General features: G+C 31.2%; 3 protein-coding genes and 1 long non-coding RNA gene across 4 annotated transcripts; 2 read left to right on the top strand and 2 right to left on the bottom strand.

The window, feature by feature from the left end:
• Positions 1 to 9: 9 nt before the first annotated feature.
• Positions 10 to 10,766, bottom strand: LOC142532634 (HIPL1 protein-like). The gene is made up of 7 exons (XM_075638962.1): positions 10,409 to 10,766; positions 10,087 to 10,244; positions 8,761 to 9,561; positions 8,453 to 8,669; positions 927 to 1,105; positions 634 to 820; positions 10 to 541 (listed from the first exon to the last, which is right to left on the bottom strand). Exons 1-7 carry the CDS (start codon positions 10,581 to 10,583, stop codon positions 99 to 101), a joined length of 2,160 nt encoding a protein of 719 aa, XP_075495077.1. The 5' UTR covers positions 10,584 to 10,766; the 3' UTR covers positions 10 to 98.
• Positions 7,456 to 8,237, bottom strand: LOC142533503 (uncharacterized). Its single transcript, XR_012816763.1, has 3 exons — positions 8,100 to 8,237; positions 7,775 to 8,019; positions 7,456 to 7,675 (listed from the first exon to the last, which is right to left on the bottom strand). It is a non-coding gene; the product is annotated as an uncharacterized LOC142533503 (long non-coding RNA).
• Positions 10,767 to 16,637: 5,871 nt separating the features above from the next.
• Positions 16,638 to 19,689, top strand: LOC142533228 (glutathione S-transferase U17-like). Its single transcript, XM_075639916.1, has 2 exons — positions 16,638 to 17,216; positions 19,107 to 19,689. The coding sequence occupies exons 1-2, from the start codon at positions 16,899 to 16,901 to the stop codon at positions 19,482 to 19,484; spliced, it is 696 nt and encodes a 231-aa protein (XP_075496031.1). The 5' UTR covers positions 16,638 to 16,898; the 3' UTR covers positions 19,485 to 19,689.
• Positions 19,690 to 23,817: 4,128 nt separating this feature from the next.
• Positions 23,818 to 25,730, top strand: LOC142532764 (uncharacterized). Its single transcript, XM_075639199.1, has 3 exons — positions 23,818 to 24,563; positions 24,963 to 25,254; positions 25,451 to 25,730. Exons 1-3 carry the CDS (start codon positions 23,994 to 23,996, stop codon positions 25,525 to 25,527), a joined length of 939 nt encoding a protein of 312 aa, XP_075495314.1. The 5' UTR covers positions 23,818 to 23,993; the 3' UTR covers positions 25,528 to 25,730.
• The last annotated feature ends 116 nt before the right edge of the window (positions 25,731 to 25,846 follow it).

The following is a 25,846-nucleotide window of genomic DNA, read 5'->3' as shown; positions in this document are numbered from 1 at the left end:
GAGACAGTGTGACTGAAAATTAATGCTTCATAACCGATGACTATTACTATTATTATCCCAACATTCTCCAAAACGAACCTTACTGATAGTCTGATATGTTACAAGAAAAGATCCATAAATACCAACACTGCAGAAACTAGAAGCATCAATCCCAAATGAGAAACTGTCATTATGTAACCACGAGAAGGAGAAGCCTGAGGAGGTTTTGTAGTGGTTATCACTTCTTCCTTTGAGCAAGCATAGTTGCATCGACTTGGACAAACCACCCTGTACACTCCACTCTGTGTTAAAATGTACACATCTTTTCTGTTATCTTCCCCGAATGAAAATATGAACTTTAAAGCAGGAAGATTGCTGTTAGGCACTGATTCACACTTGATGGGAGAGTCAGGAGCACAGCTAAAGGAAATGTCACTAGTAGTGAAGTTCCCACTGTTTTGTGGTGTTTCTGATGCTGCCCAGAGATGACTTGCATATAGGTCTCCGTACAGGTAACTGAAAAAAAAACAAACCAAGAAAATTATAAAAACAGATTCAATTTCTTTGATGTCAAACAGATTTTTATATTATAGTTCTAGCTGCAACCACAACCCCAGACTATGTGAAAACATGATTGTGGTATCTTGATTTCACCTTCCACAGAACCCAGCTTATTTATATCAGAATGGTTGTATCCCAACACAGGGAAGATGGGATCAATTGAATCAGCAGATGTGTTCCCCCCTGGACTTTTTTGAGGCTCGAAAACAAGAGGGCCTTCATATACACGCCATCCATAGTTTCCTCCCTTAAATATTATGTCCACTTCTTCATATTGATCCTGAATAAAAGTAATACTCAACAAGCATAAAGGACTAAAATTTGGATATAAATCTTTAGGTGACAAAACTTTGAAGTTATATGCTAAAACCACCATAAATCTGAACCTGTCCAACATCAGCACACACGAAATAGGAAGGCCTTTCTGAATCAAAACTACAACGCCAAGGATTTCTTAGTCCATAAGCCCATATTGAAGGTTCCATTTGTTCATCTTCCGAAGAAGGGTTATCTTGTGGAACAGTGTAGTTTCCCCATAGGCTATGTTTAACTATGTCCTCTTCACCTAAAAAGCAAAAAGTCCTTATACTGGATTGATCAAAACTGACAAAACATACCAAATCTTGATTGATAAGCTCAGATTTGATGATATGCATAAAAAGCTGAAAATATAATCTACCAAGAAAGTATGATATATATATATATATATATATATTAGAAATAATGTACGTGCGTTGCACGTGGGAAACTTAGGTTGAAGTAATTAGAATTTGAAATAAAATTAGTTAACTCAACAAAAGATAATGAAAATAGTATTGTAAATTTTGACAATTCGTGTTAATTAGCATATATAACTAATTAGGAAAAAACATATATTTTTTATTTTAAAAAAAGATTTGGATTACTAAAATTTTTCTCATATATTTTTTGTCATATTGTTTTCTTCTGTTATTTGTCATATTCTCTCAATAATACATATATTTTATTACAATATTCAATTATTACATTCTTTTTTGACAATCAATGATCTGCAATTTTTTATTTACAATGTTATTTGATTATTATTATCTTTCATGTAAATTGACAACAATTTCTACCAGATGCTTTTACTTTCCTAGTTATCTTCAATTTATTAGACATTTATACTTGATAACATATAAACTACACATTATTATAACAATCTATCATCACATAAAAAGTACTGATGGACTGATTTAAAAAAATATTGATTAAATGTTGTCATTTATTTGTAATTTATAATAATAATATTTTTGACAATAAATCATCTTTTTACTGACTCTTATTATACTTATTTTAATATTTCATATTAACTCATAAGTATAATTAGCACAATTAAATTACTAATGTCATATTGGTATTACCTCCAGAAAAATAATATATTTAATTTTTCTAATTGTTTAAATATCTTCACGAAATTATTTCTGTACCCTTATATTAAGAAAAATTCATTGCATTTATAAATTTTAAATAGTATATATAACTTTATAGTATACATTTAATGTGAAAAATGAATTCATTGTATGACAAACACTTCTTTCATTTCTATTTTTGTGTAACCCAAAAGAAGTTTAAAAAAATTTCTCATTTATCTTCTCCAACTCATTGTAAAAAGTTATTAAAAAAAATTATATCTAGAAAAATATTTGTATTTATTGTTTTTCTTTTCTATATATTTTGTTATATGTGAACATATATTCTACTTCATTGTCTTAATTGCCATATATATTTATTATATAATTTGTGTACATTGAAGATAAATAAATTCATTTTGTAGTTTTTTATTATCTGGACTTAGGTTGATATATTAATATGTGATATACATAGATATAAGAATTTTCAAATTCAATTTATTCACAATGATTTTTCATAACAAAAGCCAACTCAAAATAATAAAAATTAGGATTCATTATTATTTTAAATATGATATAAAAATAATATTTGAAAACTTTTTTTGATATTTTAGCTGCAAAATACAGTGATAAATGCATGTAGGTGCACTATTTCATTGTGTCAATTATAACTTTCTTTAAATATCTTATTTCCCACTCAAAGATCAAAATTTGTTTATTTATTATTTTGATTATCGACAAATCCAATATTTCATTTAAATATTTTTGTTAATATTTTACATGAGTTTTATTCTATATTTATCCAATTTAAAAGATATCAATTATAATTCAATCTATAATAATATTTGAAAACTGTAGAATGCTTCTAAATTTAAAAATCGAATAACATGTAAGGGACCAATTCAAAACTAAAAGTTGATGCAACATGTTTCTTCTAGATTTTACAATCGAATAATATAGGATCGTGCGTTTGTCGCTTTACCAAAAGCTATAACTGATACTAACGATGCAAGTCAAATCTTAATTAAATCGTACAACAGCTCAAGCGCCTATCCATCGTGGACAATTATTGTACCCAATAATTTATCTCGTAATAATTGCACCAACTGCAATCAATGAAAATCAAAGTCGCGATCTTGGCTCTCATATCAATTGTAGGCTCAAGTGTTTACTGTTTTATCAAAACCTATAGATTATGGTAACGGTGCAAATCAAATCATTTAAATAGCACAACAGCTCAAGCGCAATATTTCAATTATTCTACCTAATTTGATCAATTATTGTACTCAACAAATAAGTTTATGCAAATAACCTTTTACTAAATCATATGAATTTATAAGACATTTGAGTAGAATATATACTTGATATTTTACATAAGTAGTAGAGAAAAAAATCGTTTTTCATATATTTGAAAATAAAAAAAAATCAGAAAAAATATATATATAACATGTTGACAAAATCCTGAAACCCAAATTGAAAGTTGAATTAATTCATTCATATTCATCATTAAATTCTACTATTTAATTTTAATAAACTTAACATGTTTATCCACTAAAAATAATGAAATAATTGTTTATACAATTTAATTAAAAAGTCAAAGTACATCAGTTTCTGATTCTGAATAACGATCACATTATGATTACGTTACAATGATAAATAAATTATTATTTTTATTTTATCATCATAGTCTTTACCTCAATAAACACATTTTCGAATGTAGGATGTTAAATTTAATATTGACATTAGATAATTATAGTATTAATTCTAACTTTCTTTTTTTATTCTTCTCAATGCATTACTTTTTCTATCTTCAAATATATTAATCTATTTATTTATACAAAGTTTAATAATTATTTGTTTAATTGATAACATTTAAGATTAAATGTTTAAAAAAAATTCTAATATATCTTTAAAGATCAATAGATGATGAAATTAAATTTGAAATCAAGAGAAAAATTAAGAAAATGTAGAACACTACAGTGCATGAAATTTCGCTTTGTACAGTGACAAAACATTAGATGAGACCAAGTGAGATACTTATATATATGAGCCTCATTCAACTTAGCCCGTTATAATATTTTTATTAACACATTTTGTCATTCGTTTTTACTTCACTAACTTTGCAGTATGACTCATTCAAGCATTAGTTTTTTATTTTTTTAGTACATAGTGGGCTCCACTCTCACCGACTTAAATCTTTAGAAGTCGGTATTAGTAGTTTATATTAGTTTTTAATTTCTGTATTTTGATTAATTGTGTAATTTTTTATGTTCTATCTAATTCATTTTAAGAATTTTTATTGAAATTTTATAATCATGATTAGAAGTGTTGCACACATACAATAAAATTAATATATTTTAAAATGTTAATATTGAAGTGTCGAATAAATGTATTAAATCATTATTTAAGAACTTTTAGAAAAACTATATATATCAAAATTCAGATTTAAAGATTAACATACAAATAAATAATTACAATGAATATCTTATGAAATAAATTATGTTAGTCCAAAAGGATTAAATATGATTATTGTAAATGAATTTTTCTTAATTAATTATAAAATTTTCAGCACATGCGCTAAATTAATTAGAATATTTTCAATATAGTATGTAGATAAATGTTTTTTCATATGAGTTAGTGGTTGAGTCCTTATGAACATTTAAAAAAAATGTGTCTTTAGTTATAGTAACGGTGTCTTATAATTTAAAATATTAAATGAAACAAATTATCAAGATAAAAAATTAATTAGGAAATTCAAGAATATATGGTTACTCAATTATTTTAATTGACACGCTCTTTAGTTTGCTGATTTAATAGATGTTAGATCCACAATCATTGAGTTTGACAAGAATTATTGTATAATAAAATACAATTATAATAAATTACTTGATTGTATATGTAATGAAATTTTGTATATTTCATATATATTTGATTTATTTCATTTATAAGGTTGAAATTTTATATATTATGATATAAGATTTGCTATGCATCTAAACATCTATAAATTCAAAAAAAATTTATATATTAATTCCCGCTACCATATAATTCTGGTTTCGCCCCAGATTTTTGTGTATTTGTTGCTTGAATTTATTGTTCCTTATTTTATCAAGACCCATAACATGTCAAACATGAAAGTGAATATTAATTTAAAGAGATGATAATATTTATATATTGTCATAAACAAATTTACCCCTCACGATACTGATAAAACTAACTTAAAAATAATATGTTGACGATCATATTGTCAGGAATCCAAAAATACATACAACTCAAATGTCAACTTTGTCACTAAATTTTGAGTGACTGCCAAAATATCTCAACAACCAACAATTTTTGGACAAGACAGTAACATCACAATTTTAAAATTAAAATGATATTTTCCATTTTATATCAAGAATTCATGATTGAAAATAGATAATATTAGATATATAGATATTTAATATAAACTCGTGCGAGCTCATTTAGGCTCACCTTTAAATAAGTCGACAAAATTTCAACCCAACTCACTTAAACTGTTTGGCGGTGCAGGCCAAGCCGACAGACCCAACCCAAATTGACGGCTCAAATCACAACGATCTTTTACCGTGTTTTATTTAAATAATTTATAAATATAAACCGCAAAAAATTTCGGTTGCAAAAAACTTTAATTTAAACACATAAATTCTAGCAAACGGTCACAAGTAAATAGATTTAAAAATTTAAAAATATTTTTGTAAAAAAATTATATCACAATAAATTTTTTGATCATATTTTATTAAAGTATTTTTTAATATAAACATTTGCGAAAAATATTTTTTTAAACGCATGAGTTAAAGTCCATGTCACAAAGACAAATTAACGAGGACATGCAAAAAAAAAATTAATAAGACACCAAAGAAAATTCATTATTCGATAATGTGTTATTTCTAAACTTTAATTAATTTAATTTACATAATGAAAAGATAAATAAAAAATCTAAATCATTGGATTAAAAATAAGATATTATAATGTGGGTAGACACAAAAAACCAAATACTAATTTACATATTGAAAAGATATCATTGGATAAAAAATAACATATTATAATGTGTGTAGACATAAAAAATTAAATACTAATAATCACACATATTTAATCATTGGATTAAAAATAACATATTATAATGTGGGTAGACACAAAAAAACCAAATACTAATTTACATAATGAAAAGATAGCATTGGATAAAAAATAACATATTATAATGTGTGTAGACATAAAAAATTAAATACTAATAATCACACATATTTAAAATATGAATAAAGAGGAAAAAAAGACACATTTAAAGAAAAAAATTAATTAATGTAAAACAAGTAATTAATAAGGAGGAAAAAAATGACACATTTAATTAAAAAAAAGACACATTTAAATTAAGAAATTAATGTAAAACAAGTAATTAATAAGGACATAAATGGACTTTAATTAATTTAAGTTACATAATGAAAAGATAAATAAAAAATCTAAATCATTGGATTAAAAATAAGATATTATAATGTGGGTAGACACAAAAAAACCAAATACTAATTTACATAATGAAAATATATCATTGGATAAAAAATAACATATTATAATGTGTGTAGACATAAAAAAATTAAATACTAATAATCACACATATTTAATCATTGGATTAAAAATAACATATTATAATATGGGTAGACACAAAAAAACCAAATACTAATTTACATAATGAAAAGATAGCATTGGATAAAAAATAACATATTATAATGTGTGTAGACATAAAAAATTAAATACTAATAATCACACATATATAAAATATGAATAAAGAGGAAAAAAAGACACATTTAAAGAAAAAAATCACACATTTTCATCGAAACTTGGGTTATCTTTCAGGACCTCCCGAAAAATACCAGACTTGGTTCGAGCATAAAAGGGGTGGCTAACACAGAGAAAAAATATATAATAAAGCACATATGATCCATTGATCGGCTTCTCGACCTTATGACCTGTGTAAAACTTATAGTGCAACATAACACCCACTGCCAACAATTTAATTAAGTTTTTGATCTGCATACGAATATCAATATCCAAATCCAAATTCAAGAAAACCAAGTGCAAAATTTTACTTGGCTTCACAAATAAGCTATATACCGAGATTAAAAATGTAATCATACGGTCATACAAGCAAAACTTGAAAGACACATATTGATCAACGTCCACCAACAGAATATTACATAAGAAAATGATAAAAAAAAAATTGTTACTTATTGGCTCCCAGTAGAAAAGAAGGAATTACAATCAAATGTAAACTCAAGTTACCAAGAAGAGAATGAAACAAAAAGAGAGATGCATGCAAGGAAGTTCAAATGACCAGCCACTAATAAGCAATTTAAAATATTCAATATACCGTGTAATTGCTTACAATTAAATGTGATGAGGAGGGCAATAAATGTAGCCTTAGTAACGTAAATAAAACCGACACAAACAAATAAATAAAAGAGAGATATATACAAGGAATTTAAATTGTTCACACAAGCAAGGACGACGTTGTTTCTTGCCCAACGATGTAGAAAAGCCTACAATCTTCAATCACCTCCTGCAAACTCATCCCAGAATCTTTCCCATTTTGTTGAATCTCCTGAAAATTAGGTTCCAACAATATACTCAACAAATCATCTGCATTACCTTCCCCATATTCTATCACTTTCATTCTCTTATCAATGATTCATATTATCGACGTTTCTAATTCTTTCACAATTTCTTTCATCCTTCTGTTTGTCTTTGGTGGCAAATATCTGCATACATCATTCGAACATGTGATGAAACAATAATCTAGTATAGAGATACTCGATGCTACACTCAACAATGAAGAAAATCAGGTAAAATAATCTTACCTCCATCCGGGAATGCAAAGGAGCTGAGCCGCATTCGAGAAATGTCCGGCTTGTTCTTTTTGAAGCTCAAATATCTTTCTTCCTTCTTCATAGTTACTGCCGAATGCAGTACGCGAAATTGCATCGCTTGTCAATGTCTGAACATAAGGCCACACATCCAATTCACATGATCCTTTGCTCGAGACAATCTCATCCCGTTTTCTCATCATGTCACAACTACTCGAGTAAAATGAGGGGAGCATATTCTACACCAAGAAAAGAGTAAAGTTTTACGAAAAGATGAAGTTTGATCAAAGTGGTGATAAGTAGAAACTTTAAGTTCTACCTTTAATTTTTCGAGGTGAAAGGCACGATTGATCAGTTTAATGTGCTTCGCCCATTTCTCTTTTCATAGGCGGCTACTCCTTGTGGCAGAAGTTCATACAGAGGAGAAGAAACTCTCTGAAAAACACAACTTCTTGACAAGACCTCTTTTATCGGTTCCGGGTGTGAGCAACAACTGCTATATATATACACATATACTAAAATTGCAATAAATTCATAATTAATATGGGAAGTCATATGTTTAAGTAAATTCACAGCATAATAAAGTCATAATTAATAAGGGTGTTTAAGTAAATTCACAAGTAAAATGACATATTTATATATATAATAAATATATTTTTTATGACGGCTTACTTGGCATATTGTCTACATCGACCCTTATGATTTTTCCAAGTAACGACTTCTTATTCTGCGCAAAATTGTATGGATCACCTTTGCTTCCTCCATCTCCCATCATGATATATAAGTAACCATCTGCAGGACCAAAAAGAATCTGGCCACCATGATTTGCAGTGAAAGGCAGCCCCATAGTAAAAGTTCTCCTGACTTCAACTGGACTCGCTTTCTCTGCCTAGTATCAGGTATAACACATCTTAAATACACTTAGATGTTTCTAAATAGTTAAAAAAAATTCCCATTCAGATCTGGAGAAAAATGTTTACCGTTGACAGGCTTGAAGAAGTCCCGTTAGCAGTATACTCAGCAACAACCACATGATATCTGCAAGGCTTTCCGGAATCTATTGAACTTAACTCTGAAGGATCACATGAAACATCTGAGTTACACGCACATCTCCCGCCACAGGCTGGAGACTTCTCTTTGTCACAGTTGAATGATGCAAAGAATCGACCATTTGTTGCATAGTTCGGATGAAAAGCCATTCCCATCATTCCAAAGCTCGCATCCAGATGAACTTGATCGGTTAAGTCAACAAACAGACTTGATTCATCGAGCCCTAATGCATCTCCTGAATCTTGATCTGGGATAGTGGCTAACCAGATTTTGCCAGCTTGGCTAGAGAAAAAGGCGCGATTTGATCCATCAGGATGAGCAACCATATTGAGATAAGATCCATTGTCGATTTTTTCGAGGCATATGCCTTTAGGGGGAGGTAATGTATCACTTCTATTGAGCAAAACAGGTTTACCATTGAAGCAAAGAGATTTTTCATCAGAAGAACCAGAGAATGCATTGCAAAAATCAGATTCTGATTGCCAAAGGTCAGTTAGAGTTGATAAGGTTGCGTTTTGTGGCAATTCGGCTTTGGTTTGCAATGCAGGAGCAAAGGGAGAATTCAAGATTGATACGGATTTACAAGCTTCCCATACAGATGAGCAAAAGCTAACGTTTGTTTGGCTTGACAAGGATGAAATTGGTTCACCGGCAGTGGTGTTGCAAAGTATTGGAATTGACCGTGGGTTCAAATTGACCTCAAATAATTCTGCTGAGAATGGATCACAAGTCTGCAGTAGCCCCAAAAAAAAAAACGTTCATAAGTAATCTTGCAAACAAAGCTGAGTCTGTTCTTCATGGTTCAAATTCATCAATCATGTTAACCTTACGAACTGAAAACCAACTCTTTTTATTTCGCACCCAATTCGAACTACGATCAAGTCTTCAGAAACCAGCTGCTGAATAAGTCGTGCATAAATGAAAATTAACGTGCTCTAATGAAATTGCAATTCGAATTGAGTTAGCGAATTTCAGTCCACACTCAAAAGAGTCTGATCACGCATGAAATTTAACTTTCTGTTTTGCATTCGGCCCTGGTGGCCCTACCACATGTCCAGATCAGGTCAATTTACAAGATTGTTTCTAAACAAACTGAAAAGTAAAAGAAGATCAAGAAAATTCGGAACACATCTTTCACGGGATTCCGTAAAACAACAAAATCTCAAAACTAAATTCTTCCACAGCTCACGCAAAATTCCAGCTAAGTCTCAAGTTTTCAACAAAATGCCGATTGAGAATACAACAGAGAAACTAACCGCACAGACGATGGATTTCACAACAGCAGCACAAGCAGAATCAGATATATTCATAGCATCAAAACGCTTCCGCAACCGCAGATCTTCTGCTGTATTGCAGCACACTTGCCCATTGTATGGGCAGAATGCTAAACGCCCCTTCACGCTAGTAGGTGCTCCTATACCCATAATCACACCAATGAAGAAATAAATTCAAGAAAATGGCAACAAGAAAAAAAAATCAAGAAAAGAACAATAGGAAACACAAAAAAACACCGACTTTCTCAACTTACTGCACTTAAAATCCAAGAAAAAGGCACTCAAGAACAAAACACACACTTACTCAAGCTAGTACACAAGGGCAGTGCATAAGAAGGAAAAGGTAGCAGCAGCAGCAGACTGAACAATGAGAGAATGTTTAAAACTCCATCCATTTTCCAATATTGTAGAGAGAATGATTCGACAGTAACTATATGTAGCAACCACTCAATAAATAGTGTCTTTAATCCAATACGCATACGCCGAAACAAAGCCAGAACTGCTCAATAAAGTACACTCTCTCTCATTTGAATTTTGAAAAAGCAACATCTGTCGGTGCATTTATCTCTGAAAGCCAAGTCCTAGCATAAAAGGAGGGTGGACCTTTGCACTCAGACAAAGCATGAAATTCAAGAAACATCATTTGACTTGTTTGTGAACAAAATCTGGGTTTTTTTTTAAAAATAATATATTTTTAAAATTTATTTATTAAAATATAACCGATTCTAAAACATTATGAAAATATGACAATCCGGAGTTTTAAGTTCCGGATTTGTCCCGGTCAGAATCTGGGACAGACTGACACGGATTCTAAGAATCCGATTTTAATTTTTTTTTAAAAAAAAAGAAATCGGCGACGGTTTACCAAAACCGTCGCTATCCGCGACGGTTTAACTTTATTTCCCAAACAATATTTCATACTATTGAATCAAAAAATTTATTATTGTTTGGAAATCTTAATTGTTTTGGCATTTAGAAGTTACGGTAACTTTTTTTAACCGTTGCTATTTGCGACGGTTTAACCAAAAATCGTCGTTAATTCCCAAAATTTAAAAAAAAAATTAAGAAATGTTCTTTCCTAAACAATAATAAAATAACGTTATTTTCCAAACAATATTTCATACTATTGAATCAAAGAATTTATTATTGTTTGGGAATCTTAATTGTTTTGGGATTTAGAAGTTGCGGTAACTTTTTTTAACATTGTTGGAATTAAACAAATTAAGATTTCATGTTCCTCTTAAAATATGAAAACAATTATTTATAGCTAGAAAAGAATTTATAATTTTTTTAACATTTTTTAAACATCTCATTGTTAAGTTACGGTAAATTTAAACAATTACATTATTTATACTAATGACAGTAATTTAAATATATTTATTTATAGTAATTAAATTTAGATAATAATAGTATTAATTGTGTACTAATTTTTGCATCCATGTTTAAACAAATTTTTAATTCAACATAGAATATAAATATATTATGATATTAATTATTTAATTAATCGTTTATATTGAGATTAATATTTGGAGTATTAGTATAATCAAAATATTTGTAGTTATTCATATTACAAACATTATCAGAAATAATATACAAAAAACAATTCAATATAGTAAGAAAAAACAGAGATTCGAATTAGACTCGGCGCAATTCTCCCAAATTCTGATACTCAACACAATTCTCAAAAATCAAATTTCGAATTACTGAGACTCGGCGCAATTCCCTCAAATTCTGTTATGCGACAGAAAACTATCAAATCAAATTAAGAATTCCGTTAAGCACACGATCGACGCAATTTATAAGGGAAAGAGAACCACTGAATTTTTATAACAAAAAAAAAAAGACACGGACCGAAGAAAAAAAAAACTGCTCAAGAAGAATGCCGAAACCGAAAAGTTGAGCTGAAGGATGGGATGAATTCGCCAAATACTCGGTGCAATTTATAGGCATGAAATTGTGTCACGCATTCAAATGAATATGTGACGCGTCCCGGTGAGAATGGCAGAAAATCCGTGCCGTAGCGACGGTTTTTGGTTAAACCGTCGCAAATAGCGACGGTTTAAAAAACCGTCGCGGATAGCGACGGTTTTGGTTAAACCGTCGTCGATTTCCATTTTTTTTTAAAAAAAAAATTAAAATCGGATTCTTAGAATCCGTATCAGTCTGTCCCGGATTCCGACCGGGACAGTGAATCCGGAACTTCAAACTTCGGATGGTCATATTTTCATAATGTTTTAGAATCTGATATATTTTAATAAATAAGTTTTAAAAATATATTATTTTTAAAAAAAACCTCAAAATCTGAGTGGGTTGGAAAACAATGAAGTTTGAATAGAGAAAAGGTGTAATAAAGATAGCGGAACATGGTTCGCCGGAACGGTTGCGGTGTTTGGAACGGCAACTACCGTTCCAGTTCCAATGTTATGTTGCGGAACGGTTGCGGAACGGTCGTATAAAAAAATTAATAAATTCAAAAAATTGGTAAAAAATTTAAATATAAATTACATCATAATAAAAAATAAAATATATGAAGTTATTACAAATTAATATATCAATACAAAACTATTTTACAATAATAGCACAATAAGAAATACACGCTAAAAATTATAACATACCAAAGCTAATACCATGAAGAGTGACGCGGAGGAGCGAAATCATTGTTATATTCTTCATCACTATCTCGTAGATTAAATTGATTTCGAACATTTGGATATTGACGTGATTGTCCATAGAGATATTTATTAGATTGAGATGACGAAAGATCATTAGAATGTGATGACTAATTTTGTAATAGTATTTCGTCACGACGATTATAGTATCCGAATCCACGATATACAGTAAAACTATCAGCTGTACTTGAAGATCTATACTCGGGATCATGACGTCCAACACCCCGCCATATAGATGATGAAGATTCATTGTAGGTATCACCAATATATTGAGACGACCCATAATCAAATCCACGATGTCTAATTTCATGTGTACAAGATGTTGAAAAATCAAATGATCTATCAAAACATGAAAGTTATAGCCTTATATCTTATCTTTCTAATGGAAGTGCCCTCACAACAATTGGATCAATATACAAGACATTATACTAAAAACCACAACTACTGCCACATTTTTCATACCGTTTCTGCACTTCCATTTTCTATTTGGCTCAAGATCAACTTTTTATTCTACACATTCATTGCCATAATCTTCAACAACTATGAAATATAATACCAATAACATAATCATTCTATTACCATTCCAATAAACATAACTATAAACAATAACCATCTACAATAACCATTACCATACCTTACCGTAATAAACCATTAATATCTCATAACCATATTTTTTAAACACCAAACCGTTCCGCTCGGTCGTTCCGTTCCGCTTCGTCGTTAAATCGCCGATAAAACATCGAAGAACAGCGCTACAAAACAATCACCGATTTGCCCTGGAACTTTGGAACGGCGATCACCGTTCCCGTTCCGTTCCGGCCGTTCCGACCGCATAACGGCCGTTCCGGCGAACCATGAGCGGAAGTAGGTGATTGTTGGTGAACTTAAATGCAAAAATTTGCCATTATTGGTGCTTTTTAAATTTTGCCATTTTGGTTCTCACACCGGGAGAAAAGCTAAATGCAGGTGATGATAATCTAGAAAGTGAAGATGGCGAATGGTTGTATACGCTAGGGGCTAGGTAGGGCTTCGTTCAATGGAGAATCGACTCGTGTCACCTTCAAGGTTATAAAAAGCGTAAAGAGCTCCGAAGCGTGGGATATATAGCTCCAAGCTTTTAACCTTAAAGCATGATTAGTATATGCTAAAACATGAAAAAGCGTTTTTTATTTTTTGTGTAATTGTAATTATCTCAAACCAATAAATAAATAAAACAATATATAAATATGATAAATTTAAGTATGATGCATTAATTCTGATATATATAAGAAAAATAAAAACCTCAAAATTGCAATCTTTATTTGTTTTTGCAACTAGAGCACATTAAAAAATACTAAATATTTGTCAAATCATTATCAAACATGCTTAATCATAATTAAAATTAAAAAATAAACATTTGAATTATAAACCTAATTTATTATTTTAAAATAAAAAACATACTTTCAAAATAAAATATTTAAAAATAAATAGATGTGATTAATTATGCTTAAGCACACTTAATTAAACGCCTTAATTATGCTTAATTTGGTCAAACTACAGTTTAACCGTTTTTTCGGGAAGTGGCGTTTTTGTCGAACTTCAAGCTTAAGCAAGACTTTTAGAACACTGGTCACCTTATAGCAAAAGATGTTAGAAGGGAGTTTAAGCAAATCTTTTTATTTTTGTTTTTGTATAAATATTCTAACTTCAAAATTAAAAAAATCTGAAATATATCAGTATTTTTTTTTAATTTTATAGTAGAATGTTCGTACGAACATCTTAAACAAAAAAAACGAAAGTAGAACTCCTGATATAACATATACTCACTTTATATATGAAGTAACCCAAAACCTGATTGTCAACGGATCATGTTTCCATGGAACCGAATTTGGAATTGGCTCTCACAAATAGGATTTGGAACTATATATCAAAATCATAAGGTAATATTAAATTTTAATATTTTGTATTATAAATAGCCACTTTAAATTTTATATTAAACTATTTTAGAGTATAATTATTGAACAATTAGCTTACATGTCCCTATATTTTAGAGTAAAATTATTGAACAAAAGAAAAAGGTTTTCATGGTCATCTAAGATACCAAAAATTAATAATAAGAAAATAAAGAATTACGAATTATGAAAGATACAGTCCTCGAGATTCATGAACCAAGATGACAAGTTAAAATAATGAAGAAAAAGGCCTGTAAGAATCAAGAAACATGTATGGGATTAACAGAGGTAAAGAAACTTGTAATAAATGATTCAATGGAAATTTGATTCAATTGTCATTAGGAAAAGAAAATTGGAGAAATTAAATTGAGAGAGATATCATATAATATGTCCGACAGTCTTCGCCTGTTCATTAATTTATCTTCACCATGCATGAATTATGATGCAATAATTTTATTATATTATATTGTTATAATATCAGATTCTCGAATCCTAATCCTGTGAGAGGCAAAGGATTTGACTTTTGAGAGTCAAATTAACAAAAAGATAGAAAATATGATCGGAGTTGAATTCAGGCAGATAAAATTTAATATTATATGTTTTTTAATATAATTTTTTTATTGTTTTATATGACAAAATAATTTTTTTTAAAATAAAACCCACATCTGTTCACAAAATTGGCTCAAGTAAGGTGGTTAAATAAAAATTTGCGGAGATAAATTGTTTTTATCTTTTACCATTATATATTTTTCTATAAAATTGTTATAATTAAAAAAATGACTATAATTTTTTTTATTAAATTTCGCAAATTTATATAAACAAAAGTCCATAATCACTTTTTAAAAATATTTACAAATACAACCTTAGTCAAATTCTCCATATATATTTACTATATTTCTTAAATAAATATATTCGACTTTTTTATATTATTATTAATAATACTTTTTTAGCATTCAACAAAACATGAAACGGACAAGTACAGCAGCATGGATTCTTCTGTCCGAAAAAGGAATCTAATCGAGATAATGGGAAGTGCGTCACTCTCACGTGAAAGGATTCAGCAACAAAATTTAAAAATTTCAGGTAAGGACAAATTTTGGGCCACAACTGAGTCTTCTATTGGAACTAGGACATGGGCTAGGCCTCTGTCCGTTGCAAAAGATCCTTGGCCCAAATATGGGATGGTGTATTTGCGTTCGCTGTGTCCGTCTCTCCTACTTTTCTGGTACGATACATGCAATATTTTAAAAATTGGCAAAAATTTGTGTGAGACGGTGTCATGAGTCGTATTTTGTGAGACGAATCTCTTATTTGGGTCATCCATGAAAAAGTACTACTTTTTATACTAAGAGTATTACTTTTTATTGTGAATATCGGTAAAGTTGACTCGTCTGACAAATAAAGATTCGCGAGATCGTATCACAAGAGACGTATTCTTAATAATTTTTTTCTTTCTTCCCTGATTTATTTAACTTAAAAAATCCAATCATCTCGAAAATTTTCAACAAAAAATTATTTTTAAAATTTCATAATTATTCAATTTTTGGTTATTCTAACTAGAAAAATCGCAATACAAGCTCAATAATAATTGTAACATCAATAATTCTAAAATGTTTCAACCAATTGATTAATTTTCCCAAAATTCGCAGCAATACATTTCTAGGATAAAAATCTAAACTCGAAAATTCATGTACATCAAGTCAATATTATCGTAACTCATATAATCATAACTAAATATTTGCATAATTTTAGAATTGTTGCATAATTTCAGAATCTACGACAATAAACCAACCAATAGACAAGATTAAAGTGTGATTTGTAGGTTTGTTCTTTTTTTAATTTTTAACATGAGGATGAAGAAAAAATTAAAAAATTAAAATTAATAATTGTTTTTTTTTTTAAAAAAAAAATAGGTAAGATTGGAGCCCACCACCTCTCGCGGAGGCACCAAGCATTGTACACCAACATTTTGATTGGGAATTCTTGCCTTCTACTGTAATAGTATCATAGAAGTAGGCCGCCGAATGGTGGTATACGCAGCATCATTCGATAACCCCAATTTTTCCAATTCCAATGTCTATCTTTGGCTCGGTGACACATATATAAATCCCTCAAGATTTAAGAGTTTGTGTGCGTATTCAAGTAGAAATCACAATAGAATTCAAAATACTGTAAATTCTTCAGAAAATAGGCAATGGCGACAAGCGAAGTAAAGCTTCTAGGAACATGGTCATGCCCGTACGTGAATCGGGCACAACTTGCTCTGAAGTTGAAATCTGTCGAGTATGAGTTCGTCGAAGATATTCCCTACAAAAAAAGTGAGATCCTGCTAAAATATAATCCAGTCCACAAGAAAATCCCGGTTCTTGTCCACGACGAAAAGCCGGTTTGCGAATCTCTTATCATTGTGCAATATATTGATGATGCTTGGCCGGCTAGTCCTTCATTCTTCCCTTCTGATGCATATGATCGTGCACAGTCTCGTTTCTGGGCAGACTACATTGATACTAAGGTACGTTATTTAATTCCCTTGTTTATATATATATGTAGATATTATTCCTTAATTCTCAAGAAAGAAAAAAGAAACATTTAAAATTGCTAACAGGAAAGAACTTAACTCGATAGAGGGGCAGAGCCAAGATCCTAATATTAGAGGTATACGATGCAGTCTTAAATTTAAAAAAATGTATGATGAAAACCTTGCAAACATTTAGGATGTCAAGAATCCATTTCAATGCATGTAAAAAATCTGATTATTTATTTAGATGGTCAAGTATTATTCATGTCATCCTATTTTCCTCTGTAAATTAACTATATAGTAATTTATAATATTTTATGATTATTTTCCTTGAATATAAATCCTTCTGAGATAAGTTCGTACTCGTTGAATTAATCTCTAGTAGACGTAGTTGTCACTCCTTAATCTATTAATTACGTGTCACAAATTTTTGTCCGCCTGATCAATAATATTTTTTTGAGAGTTCTTCTCGATATCCTTTTTATCCCAATACTTTTCCATGAAGTGCCCCCTTTCACTACATTCGGTAAAAAAAAGAAAAATATCACTTCATGGTTTTGATCTACCATACTTATGATTCTCTCTAGAGTTTCATGACTTTGTCGATCTCCATCTCATCATCGATAAGGATTCTCCTTACTTCGAAAATACCGACATGAATTCCTTGTTTTTGCGCCTAACTATCATCTATAAGAATTGCGATTATGATATCGTCAAAGACTCATGTTTGTGCGACAACATTGTTGGTTAATATGTTGATCGTATGAATCATGCAAACTTTGAAGTAGAAGCTTTGAATGTTCAACTTCTGGTATTTTGTGATGTAGAAAAGTGAGTTGGATAAATAAAATATTTAACACATTGATATGATTGATCACTGATGATGATTCTATAATGCGGATCAGAGACTATAAATACTTCTCTTTGAAAGAATCTTATTGTGAAATGACTTATCCTCGTACATATTTATGAGAGTATACCAAGTATCTCATTGATTAATCTTCTTCTTAGCAATTCTTGATAGTACTCTATTTGTCAGAGCCAAATGGAAATTGTCAATAACATTAGGATTCATCTCATTCTACTCATCATCATTTGTTATTTCTTTCGATCCATCTTCAATAACCATCAAGCAATTATCCTTTTGTAAAATTGCCAGTGTCTTTCATTTTCCACTACATGAAATTTCTTCCGTTGAATTTTTCTATCTTGAACCTTTCAGCCATTCACATACTTTGATAGGAAAAAAAATAAACCGCCTCAATGAAAAATCTAAAAAATCTTTTATGATGTAGAATATCAATCAAAAGCAAGGAGAAATGATTTACTATGATATGTTGGCCGGGTTACAAGTCTCACTCTATGAATGAGAAACTTTGGAATTGGAAGAAATAAGGAAAAAAAGACCTTTTTATATATGCACTTCTCAAACTTATGAAGAAATTTTGCATCTTCCATAATTTTTAGTCAAAAAAAGCTTGCCAAACACACAGGCCACCTGACAAATCAAGGCATGCATCTGCCCATGTTATTGAATGAGAGCCAATACATGGCGTGACCTTGGTAAATATCATATCTAAAAGTTCTTATTAAAAAGAAGAACCTAATAATTACCCAAACAAGTGCATGGCAATTGATATATACTTTTGGATATTTGGCTTCCTTTTTCTCTTGATTCATCGATCAATATTTAATCTCATAAGCCATGTGAATGAAATATGACCGCTTGGATTAATTTCTTGAATTCGTGCATGTGTTGCGTTTGAACTAATAGATTTGATTTGAGAAATGATTTCAAGTCCTAACAAGTCAAAAGTTTCAAATCAATCCAAAATAAACGAATTTATATATGTACTTTGACATAAACTTGTCAAATAATTTCAGTGGTATCCGTTACTCAAAGTTCTTAGACAATCAGAAGAAAAGGAGGAAAGAACAACCCTTATAGAGAAAGTTTCTGAAGGACTACTGTTGCTTGAGGAAGTTTTCATCAAGTGCAGCAAAGGTAAACCTTACTTTGGAGGCGAAAACATCGGTTGCCTCGACATTGTTCTTGGATCCACTTTGAGATGGCTTGAGGTGACAGGGATGGTTCTTGAAATCGAACTGCTGGATCTAGACAAGACTCCGAAATTGGCTAGATGGGCACGTTCGTTTTGCTCAGACGATGTTGTTGAGGATGTTTTGCCGGAGACTCAGAAGCTTTTGGAACTTAATAGGAAGATCCAAGATTTTATAAAAGCTGGTTCTAAGTGGAATTGATGCTTGTGATTGACAAGTAATCTGGCCTAACTTCTTGTTTACTGTTTCTTTCGAATCACGAGTAATCTGGCCTAGTCTCTTGTTTACTCTTTCGGTTGATCAGATGCTAACATGAAGATAATACGATAATAAGCTCACATTATATCAGTGATGAATTGTAGACTTGGTTGCTATTTTAGGCTATTGGCCAAGAAAATGGGGCACAAGAAACAATAACTAGTTGGAAGATGTGTGATTTTGCGAATTTTCATTCATAAAGTGGAAATAATACATTTCTTTTAATGTTATTTTTTTAATGACGATGGAACACTAAGCTGTTTTTCATGTAAATTGAGTAAACTCTCTGACTAATATTGTAACATGTAAATCACGTTAGTCAAGTAATGAAGTTAGCGATCTAGTTGAGGATTGAAACTGAAGTTGTATTTAAATTAAAAGATTTAGATAGATTGACAAATTTCAAATAACTAGAATGTAGAGTATATTTAAAACCGAAGTCAAAAAATATACATGAGCAACACGAGAAATTTCAAATCTTTCTAATTTAGAACCAATCAAATAAGGCAAAAACTTGTGTGAGACGGTCTCACGTATCGTATTTTGTGAGACCGATCTTTTATCCATGAAAAAATTATTACTTTTTATGCTAAAAGTATTATTTTTTATTGTGAATATCGGTAGGGTTGACCCGTCTTACAGATAAAGATTCGTGAAACCGTCTTAGAAGAGACCTAATCATCAAATAAATACAATAGATTTGAGAATTTGATTTGAAATCAAATCTACTCAGAAACTTTTATGCAAATTCAACCTAAATCTAGCATAAAAGAACCAGATTGGCAAAATTTTGTTCACGGGTATGTGAGATATAATATTTTAAATCAGTTTATGTGCTTAAAATCAAGCCACAAGCGTGGACGAAAAACAGGAAATACACCCGTCGCCAATTATGGCTGCCTATGAGCTTTCACACCTATTATTTTACCCACCTTGAATTCCATCTCGTACTGATCCTCCTTTTTCGATCACACCTACATCTTTGGCCCGTAGTTTCAAAAATATTAACGAAGTAGAACATAGACAGGTCTGGAAATTTCTCGAACCAAAATTTATTATTATTTGTGATAATATTAACATTAATATTATTTTCGGGACGATTTCGAAGATGAAAAAATTATTCTCATACCCACTCCAAATTATTTCAGGAGATTTTAAAATTTCTGAACCTGAAAAATCGGATATTCCATTCACTATTTCGGGTTTTTCCCCGTGGGCTCTGAACCAATGAAGAAAATTGATATCCTATTTCAATCCCTGCATTTTTATTTTTTAAAAAAATTAGTAAATGATTTCTTATAATACTGTTTAATTAAAAAGCCTCATTATAAAATAGTAAATTTTAAATTCTAAATATATGAAAAGTATATTTATTAGCTCATCTAAAAATGATCATGCGTATTGTGACAATTGTTTTCTCCTCATGATATGATTACTTGCGCCGCCAGTTAATTATTGTATCATTCAAATATAATCAAGGGGAAATACCATTTATGGTCTATTAGCTTATTAATTTCGTGTTTTAGTAGACTATGATTTCAAATTTTGGTTTTTATGGACTAATTTCTAATTTTCGATTATTTTCGTTCAATTTATTATGTGATATCGAAAATAATATTGATCTGACATAAAAAAATTGCTGACTTGTCAGATATCACTCAACAATTGAATTAAAATAATAGAAAATTAAAAGTCAGCGCAGCAAAACCGATCTTTGGGCAACTTAATGGACCAAAATATGAGAAAGAACATTATTTTCCCAATGTTTAACAACTGAAGGAATGATCCATAACCATAAAACAGGAACCCTTTTTTTCATGCCTTTTTTCTTTTCTTCTCTTTTCTGAGGAGCTCTTTTTCATGCCTTTAGTCACACCAATCCCATGCATAAATTAATGTAATCTAGCTAATAAACCCCTTTCTTTAGAGTGTGTCAATGGAATTCTTCAACAAAGGCAAGGCAGTGAAACTGAGAAGCCACTTAAACAAATACTTGATAGCAGACGATGATCAAATCTCCACACGGCAGAGCAGAAACGGCGCCACCACCAATGCCCGGTGGCTAGTGGAACTCGTCGAAAGCAATAGCTATGTAATCCGCCTGAAAAGCTGCCACAACCGCTACCTCACCGCCTCGAGTCGCCATTTTTTGCCGGGCATGACTGGTCGCAAAGTCTTGCAAACCATGCCGGTAAATCATGCAAAAGATATGACAATCGAGTGGCAGCCGATACGAGATGGGTTTCAAGTGAAGTTACGGGCGTTAATCGGGGGGACTTATTTAAGGGGTAACGGCGGTTCGCCGCCATGGAGGAATTCAGTAACACATGATAGCCCTTATGCTGGTGCTGCACATGATTGGGTTATGTGGGACGTGGAGGCAGTGGTAGCGCCGATGGATGAGGCTTCGACGGATTATTTGTCGATTGTTTTGAGCTACTCATCACTTTCCAGTTTAGGATTTGGCATCGAGTCGTCAGTTAATCCTGCCCCACCGGGATTATCGGCTTCAACGTCACCTTTGTTCTCGATTAAGGTATTTATGATCTTTATCTATACGGTTGACACTGTGAAACACCGGAGATCTTCTTTCAATATGGCACATCCTATGGATACTTTTTGCCTAGCCGATGGCTTTGCGCCGGAAATCATATCTAGATCCTTATCCACAACAAAGATGTCACCTTTGTTTAGCATTTCATTATCTTCAATACGTTTTCTTTGCTTAGTAATTAAAATAAGTAGGCTCTAATGTGAAACAGTATCATATATCAATTATATATGTGAGAATGATCGATTCGTTCGTACTTATAACGAAAAATAATATTTTTAACATAAAAAAATAATAATTTACACTCAAATTAGCATATATTACACAACATACTTTTGACATAAAAAGTGATAATTTCCACTCAAATCAGAATTTATTACATAATATTTCTTCATGACATAACTAATAAAAAATGATATTTTTGCTGTGAAAATAATATCTGGATATATAAAGCAATATTTTTCAATTGTGAAATGCTTTTCATTCAAATCAACATATTTTACATAATATTTTTTTATGACATAACTAACAAAAATTGATATTTTTGTACTTAAAAATAAAAATTTTGACATAAAAAATAATATTTTTCATGGAGTTGGTCGGAGATCCATATCACAAAGGTGACCAGCGAGACAGTCTTACTGATTTTTTTTATAAATTATAATATAATATTAACAAGAGAAAATGTCAGGTTTGGTCCTGTAACTATTCAAGAGTGATATTTTTAACCATGTATCTTTAATTGAATCAATTATAGTTATGTAGCGATAAATTTTAATCCTTATCATTAAAATCATGTAATTGATTGACTAATTTAATTGTTAATTTTTTTATAATTACGTTGTTAAACAATTGTGTATGTTACGAGTGTTTTTTTTAACCAAGTAGTTATAAAAATATGATACGATATTAGTTATTAAATTACACTATTTAGATGAGAATGATTAAAATAAAATTTATCTTTGAAATAGAGTTGCAGGAGTATAATTAATTCGATGAAAACTATGGGACTAAAAATGTCAAACATCAATACATAATGAGTAAAATTGTAAAAATTTTCCAATAATAAACATATTATTTATATCCTAAAGTATAGAACGAAAACAGATAGTATGAAATCAATTTAAGGAATCATTTCAAAGCAAAAACTTGTGTGAGACGGTCTCACATGTCGTATTTTATGAGACAGATCTCTTATTTGGGTCATCAATGAAAAATATTACTTTTTATGCTAAAAATATTAATTTTTACTTGTGAATATCGGTAGGGTTAACTCCTCTCACAGATAAAGATTCGCGAGACGATCTCATAAGAGACCTACTCATCGTTCAATACTTTAATTTAAATTTAATCTATAAGATTTTTCTCAAGAATTTTATTTGTCTCCGTCGAATTATATTGATGCATGATGTGAAATTTAATTAATTTTTTAGAGATGTTAGTATTACTTAATTTTAAATTTATATAAAAACTACATGTTAAAGTGATTGACATTGTGTAATATAATTTACATTATTGCTTTGTAAAATGTTAAATTGAATATTAGTTAGATAAATCATTAAATTAAAAATACACGCGTGAAATCGTACGGTATTTTTTTTCGAGGATAGATTAAATTTAATTAAAATATTATTCATTTGACTTTTCTTGCTCCAAAACGAATGCATTAACTACGTTAGGACAAACACCGAAACCGTGTGCTTCATTCTTTTGACCATGGCCCCCACCTGACACTGTTTTTGGATAAAACCCAGATGTTTCCTTCAATCTTTGACTATTAATTCTCGAGTAATCGAACCCGATCTATCTTCCATTAAGCTAGTTTAATTACATTTTCTTTTCTACATTAATTAACGCAGAAACTCAGCTCAAAATTTACGTTCCGAAGCAGCACCGCCGCCATGGATTTATTCCTAACTGCAAAAACAGTCCGCCTAAAAAGCTCCCACGACAAGTATCTAACCGCCGATGAAGACGAGGAATCCGTGATCCAAGACCGTAACGGGTCCTCCAAATCCGCAAAATGGACGGTGGAATTCGTGGAAAATTCCGACAACATAATCCGGCTCAAGAGTTGTTACAACAAGTACTTGACCGCATCCAACCAGCCGTTTCTTCTGGGAATGACGGGCCGGAAAGTGACCCAGTCGCTTCCGAGGCGGCTCGACAGCTCCGTCGAATGGGAGCCTATTCCAGATAACGGCGGGGTTAAGTTGAAGACGAGGTACGGGCAGTTCTTGCGTGCGAATGGAGGCTTGCCGCCGTGGAGGAATTCGGTAACGCATGATATCCCGCATCGGACGGCGACCCAGGAGTGGATTTCGTGGGAGGTGCACGTTTTGGAGATTCTAGTAGCGCACTCGCCGGCGGGGAAAGCGCCGCCTCCAGTGGTGGCGGAGAAGAAAGATTCTTCCATTTCTGAACCGAGCTCGCCGACTACGACCAAGTCTGCGAGTTTTTCTAGACAGAAGGTAATTAATTAGTCTTGTTTATGAGTTAAATTGTGATTTCTAATATTTTTTTATGATAATTAATTTGCAAATATTTTATAAAAAGAGATCCGAACAATTGGAGAAGAGGTTCATTTTAGATAAAAACGTAGAACTTGAGAACAAAATCTCGGTCTTAAATTTAATGCATTACAATCTATAGATTAAAAAATGACCCTAATGGAAGAAAATCAATACATCATTCGGAAGTGGATTGATACAAATGTTGGTAGTATTGTCTTGAAGAAGTAAATTAGTTTTGACGAAATTTTCAGGTGGTTCATTTGCTAAATGTAAGATATATATATCAAGAAGTTAGTACAAATGGTTATTGGTATATATGTAGTATTTTGATTCTATGTTTTCCCCATGATTCTGCAGTCAAGTGATTCTCTCGTTGGTTTGCTACCGAAAGGGAACGAAGGGAGACTAATTTACTTTTACGTAGCTGACGAAAATGGAGAAGTTGATCATGGATTTGAGGAGCTCTGCATTTCTTTCAAGGGAAATGGAGTGCATGAGTTGACGACGCGGCTGGAGATCGAGTTAGGAGTAGAGGGTATTACAGTGTGTGCTCGAAGCCCATTGAATGGAAAGCTTTATCCTCTTCATCTGCAGCTTCCGCCGAATAACACTACCATGCACGTTATTGTCGTGCCACCATCATCAAGAGGTGATCTTTTATCGATTAGATTTTGTTTATGCATTCTGTATGTAACACTAGGCTGCATTAAAAGTGGGAACTGCGTTTATGATTGTTTCCGTCTCTGTTACATGATCTCGCCTCATTTACGTGCATCCGCCTATGCTTTTGGATTGAATATTACCATTAGTGTTGGCTCATATGTTTTCATATTCTTGTGTTTCAGTATCTCAAGATTTGGACAATACTGGAGTGCCATTTTATAGAAGGAATTCGGAGATCCCATCAATTTTGATCGAATAATTTTGAATGCTTACATTCAAGCTGAGTGAAGAGACAATCTGTAGCTGTCATTGCTGGTTTCTTACAGCTCTCCCATTCTTCGTTTTTTTTGTTCCTTTTTAACTCGTCTTTTCTGTGGATCTTAAGCTGATTTTGTAGCAAAAGATTTGTGAGTAGCATTTTAAATTCTCGAGTGATATTTGGTGATTACTTTATTTAGACTAGATTAACATTTCACAAAATTTCTTTGTGAAAGTTACTTGGAGTACAATGACATTCGTGTGTGCTTCTCCGAACAAAATTTTCTCCAATGACAATACTGATGCCTGCGAGCCAGAAA

This window comes from Primulina tabacum, chromosome 18 (genome assembly GCF_025594145.1).
Source record: "Primulina tabacum isolate GXHZ01 chromosome 18, ASM2559414v2, whole genome shotgun sequence".
Taxonomy (NCBI): domain Eukaryota; kingdom Viridiplantae; phylum Streptophyta; class Magnoliopsida; order Lamiales; family Gesneriaceae; genus Primulina; species Primulina tabacum.
The sequence above is the reverse complement of the archived record's forward strand: the minus strand, read 5'-3'. Positions and strand labels throughout refer to the sequence as shown.

Excerpts from the sequence above, each read along its gene's own strand:
- LOC142532634 (XM_075638962.1), bottom strand. The coding sequence starts at position 10,583 with ATGCGTATTGGATTAAAGACACTATTTATTGAGTGGTTGCTACATATA. Across the intron at positions 821-926 it reads TGTGTGCTGATGTTGGACAG|GATCAATATGAAGAAGTGGA; the intron begins GTTCAGATTTAT and ends ACTTTTATTCAG. Across the intron at positions 542-633 it reads TAAGCTGGGTTCTGTGGAAG|AAATTGAATCTGTTTTTATA; the intron begins GTGAAATCAAGA and ends TTGACATCAAAG.
- LOC142533228 (XM_075639916.1), top strand. The coding sequence starts at position 16,899 with ATGGCGACAAGCGAAGTAAAGCTTCTAGGAACATGGTCATGCCCGTAC. Across the intron at positions 17,217-19,106 it reads CAGACTACATTGATACTAAG|TGGTATCCGTTACTCAAAGT; the intron begins GTACGTTATTTA and ends AAATAATTTCAG.
- LOC142532764 (XM_075639199.1), top strand. The coding sequence starts at position 23,994 with ATGGATTTATTCCTAACTGCAAAAACAGTCCGCCTAAAAAGCTCCCAC. Across the intron at positions 24,564-24,962 it reads CGAGTTTTTCTAGACAGAAG|TCAAGTGATTCTCTCGTTGG; the intron begins GTAATTAATTAG and ends ATGATTCTGCAG. Across the intron at positions 25,255-25,450 it reads CGTGCCACCATCATCAAGAG|TATCTCAAGATTTGGACAAT; the intron begins GTGATCTTTTAT and ends CTTGTGTTTCAG.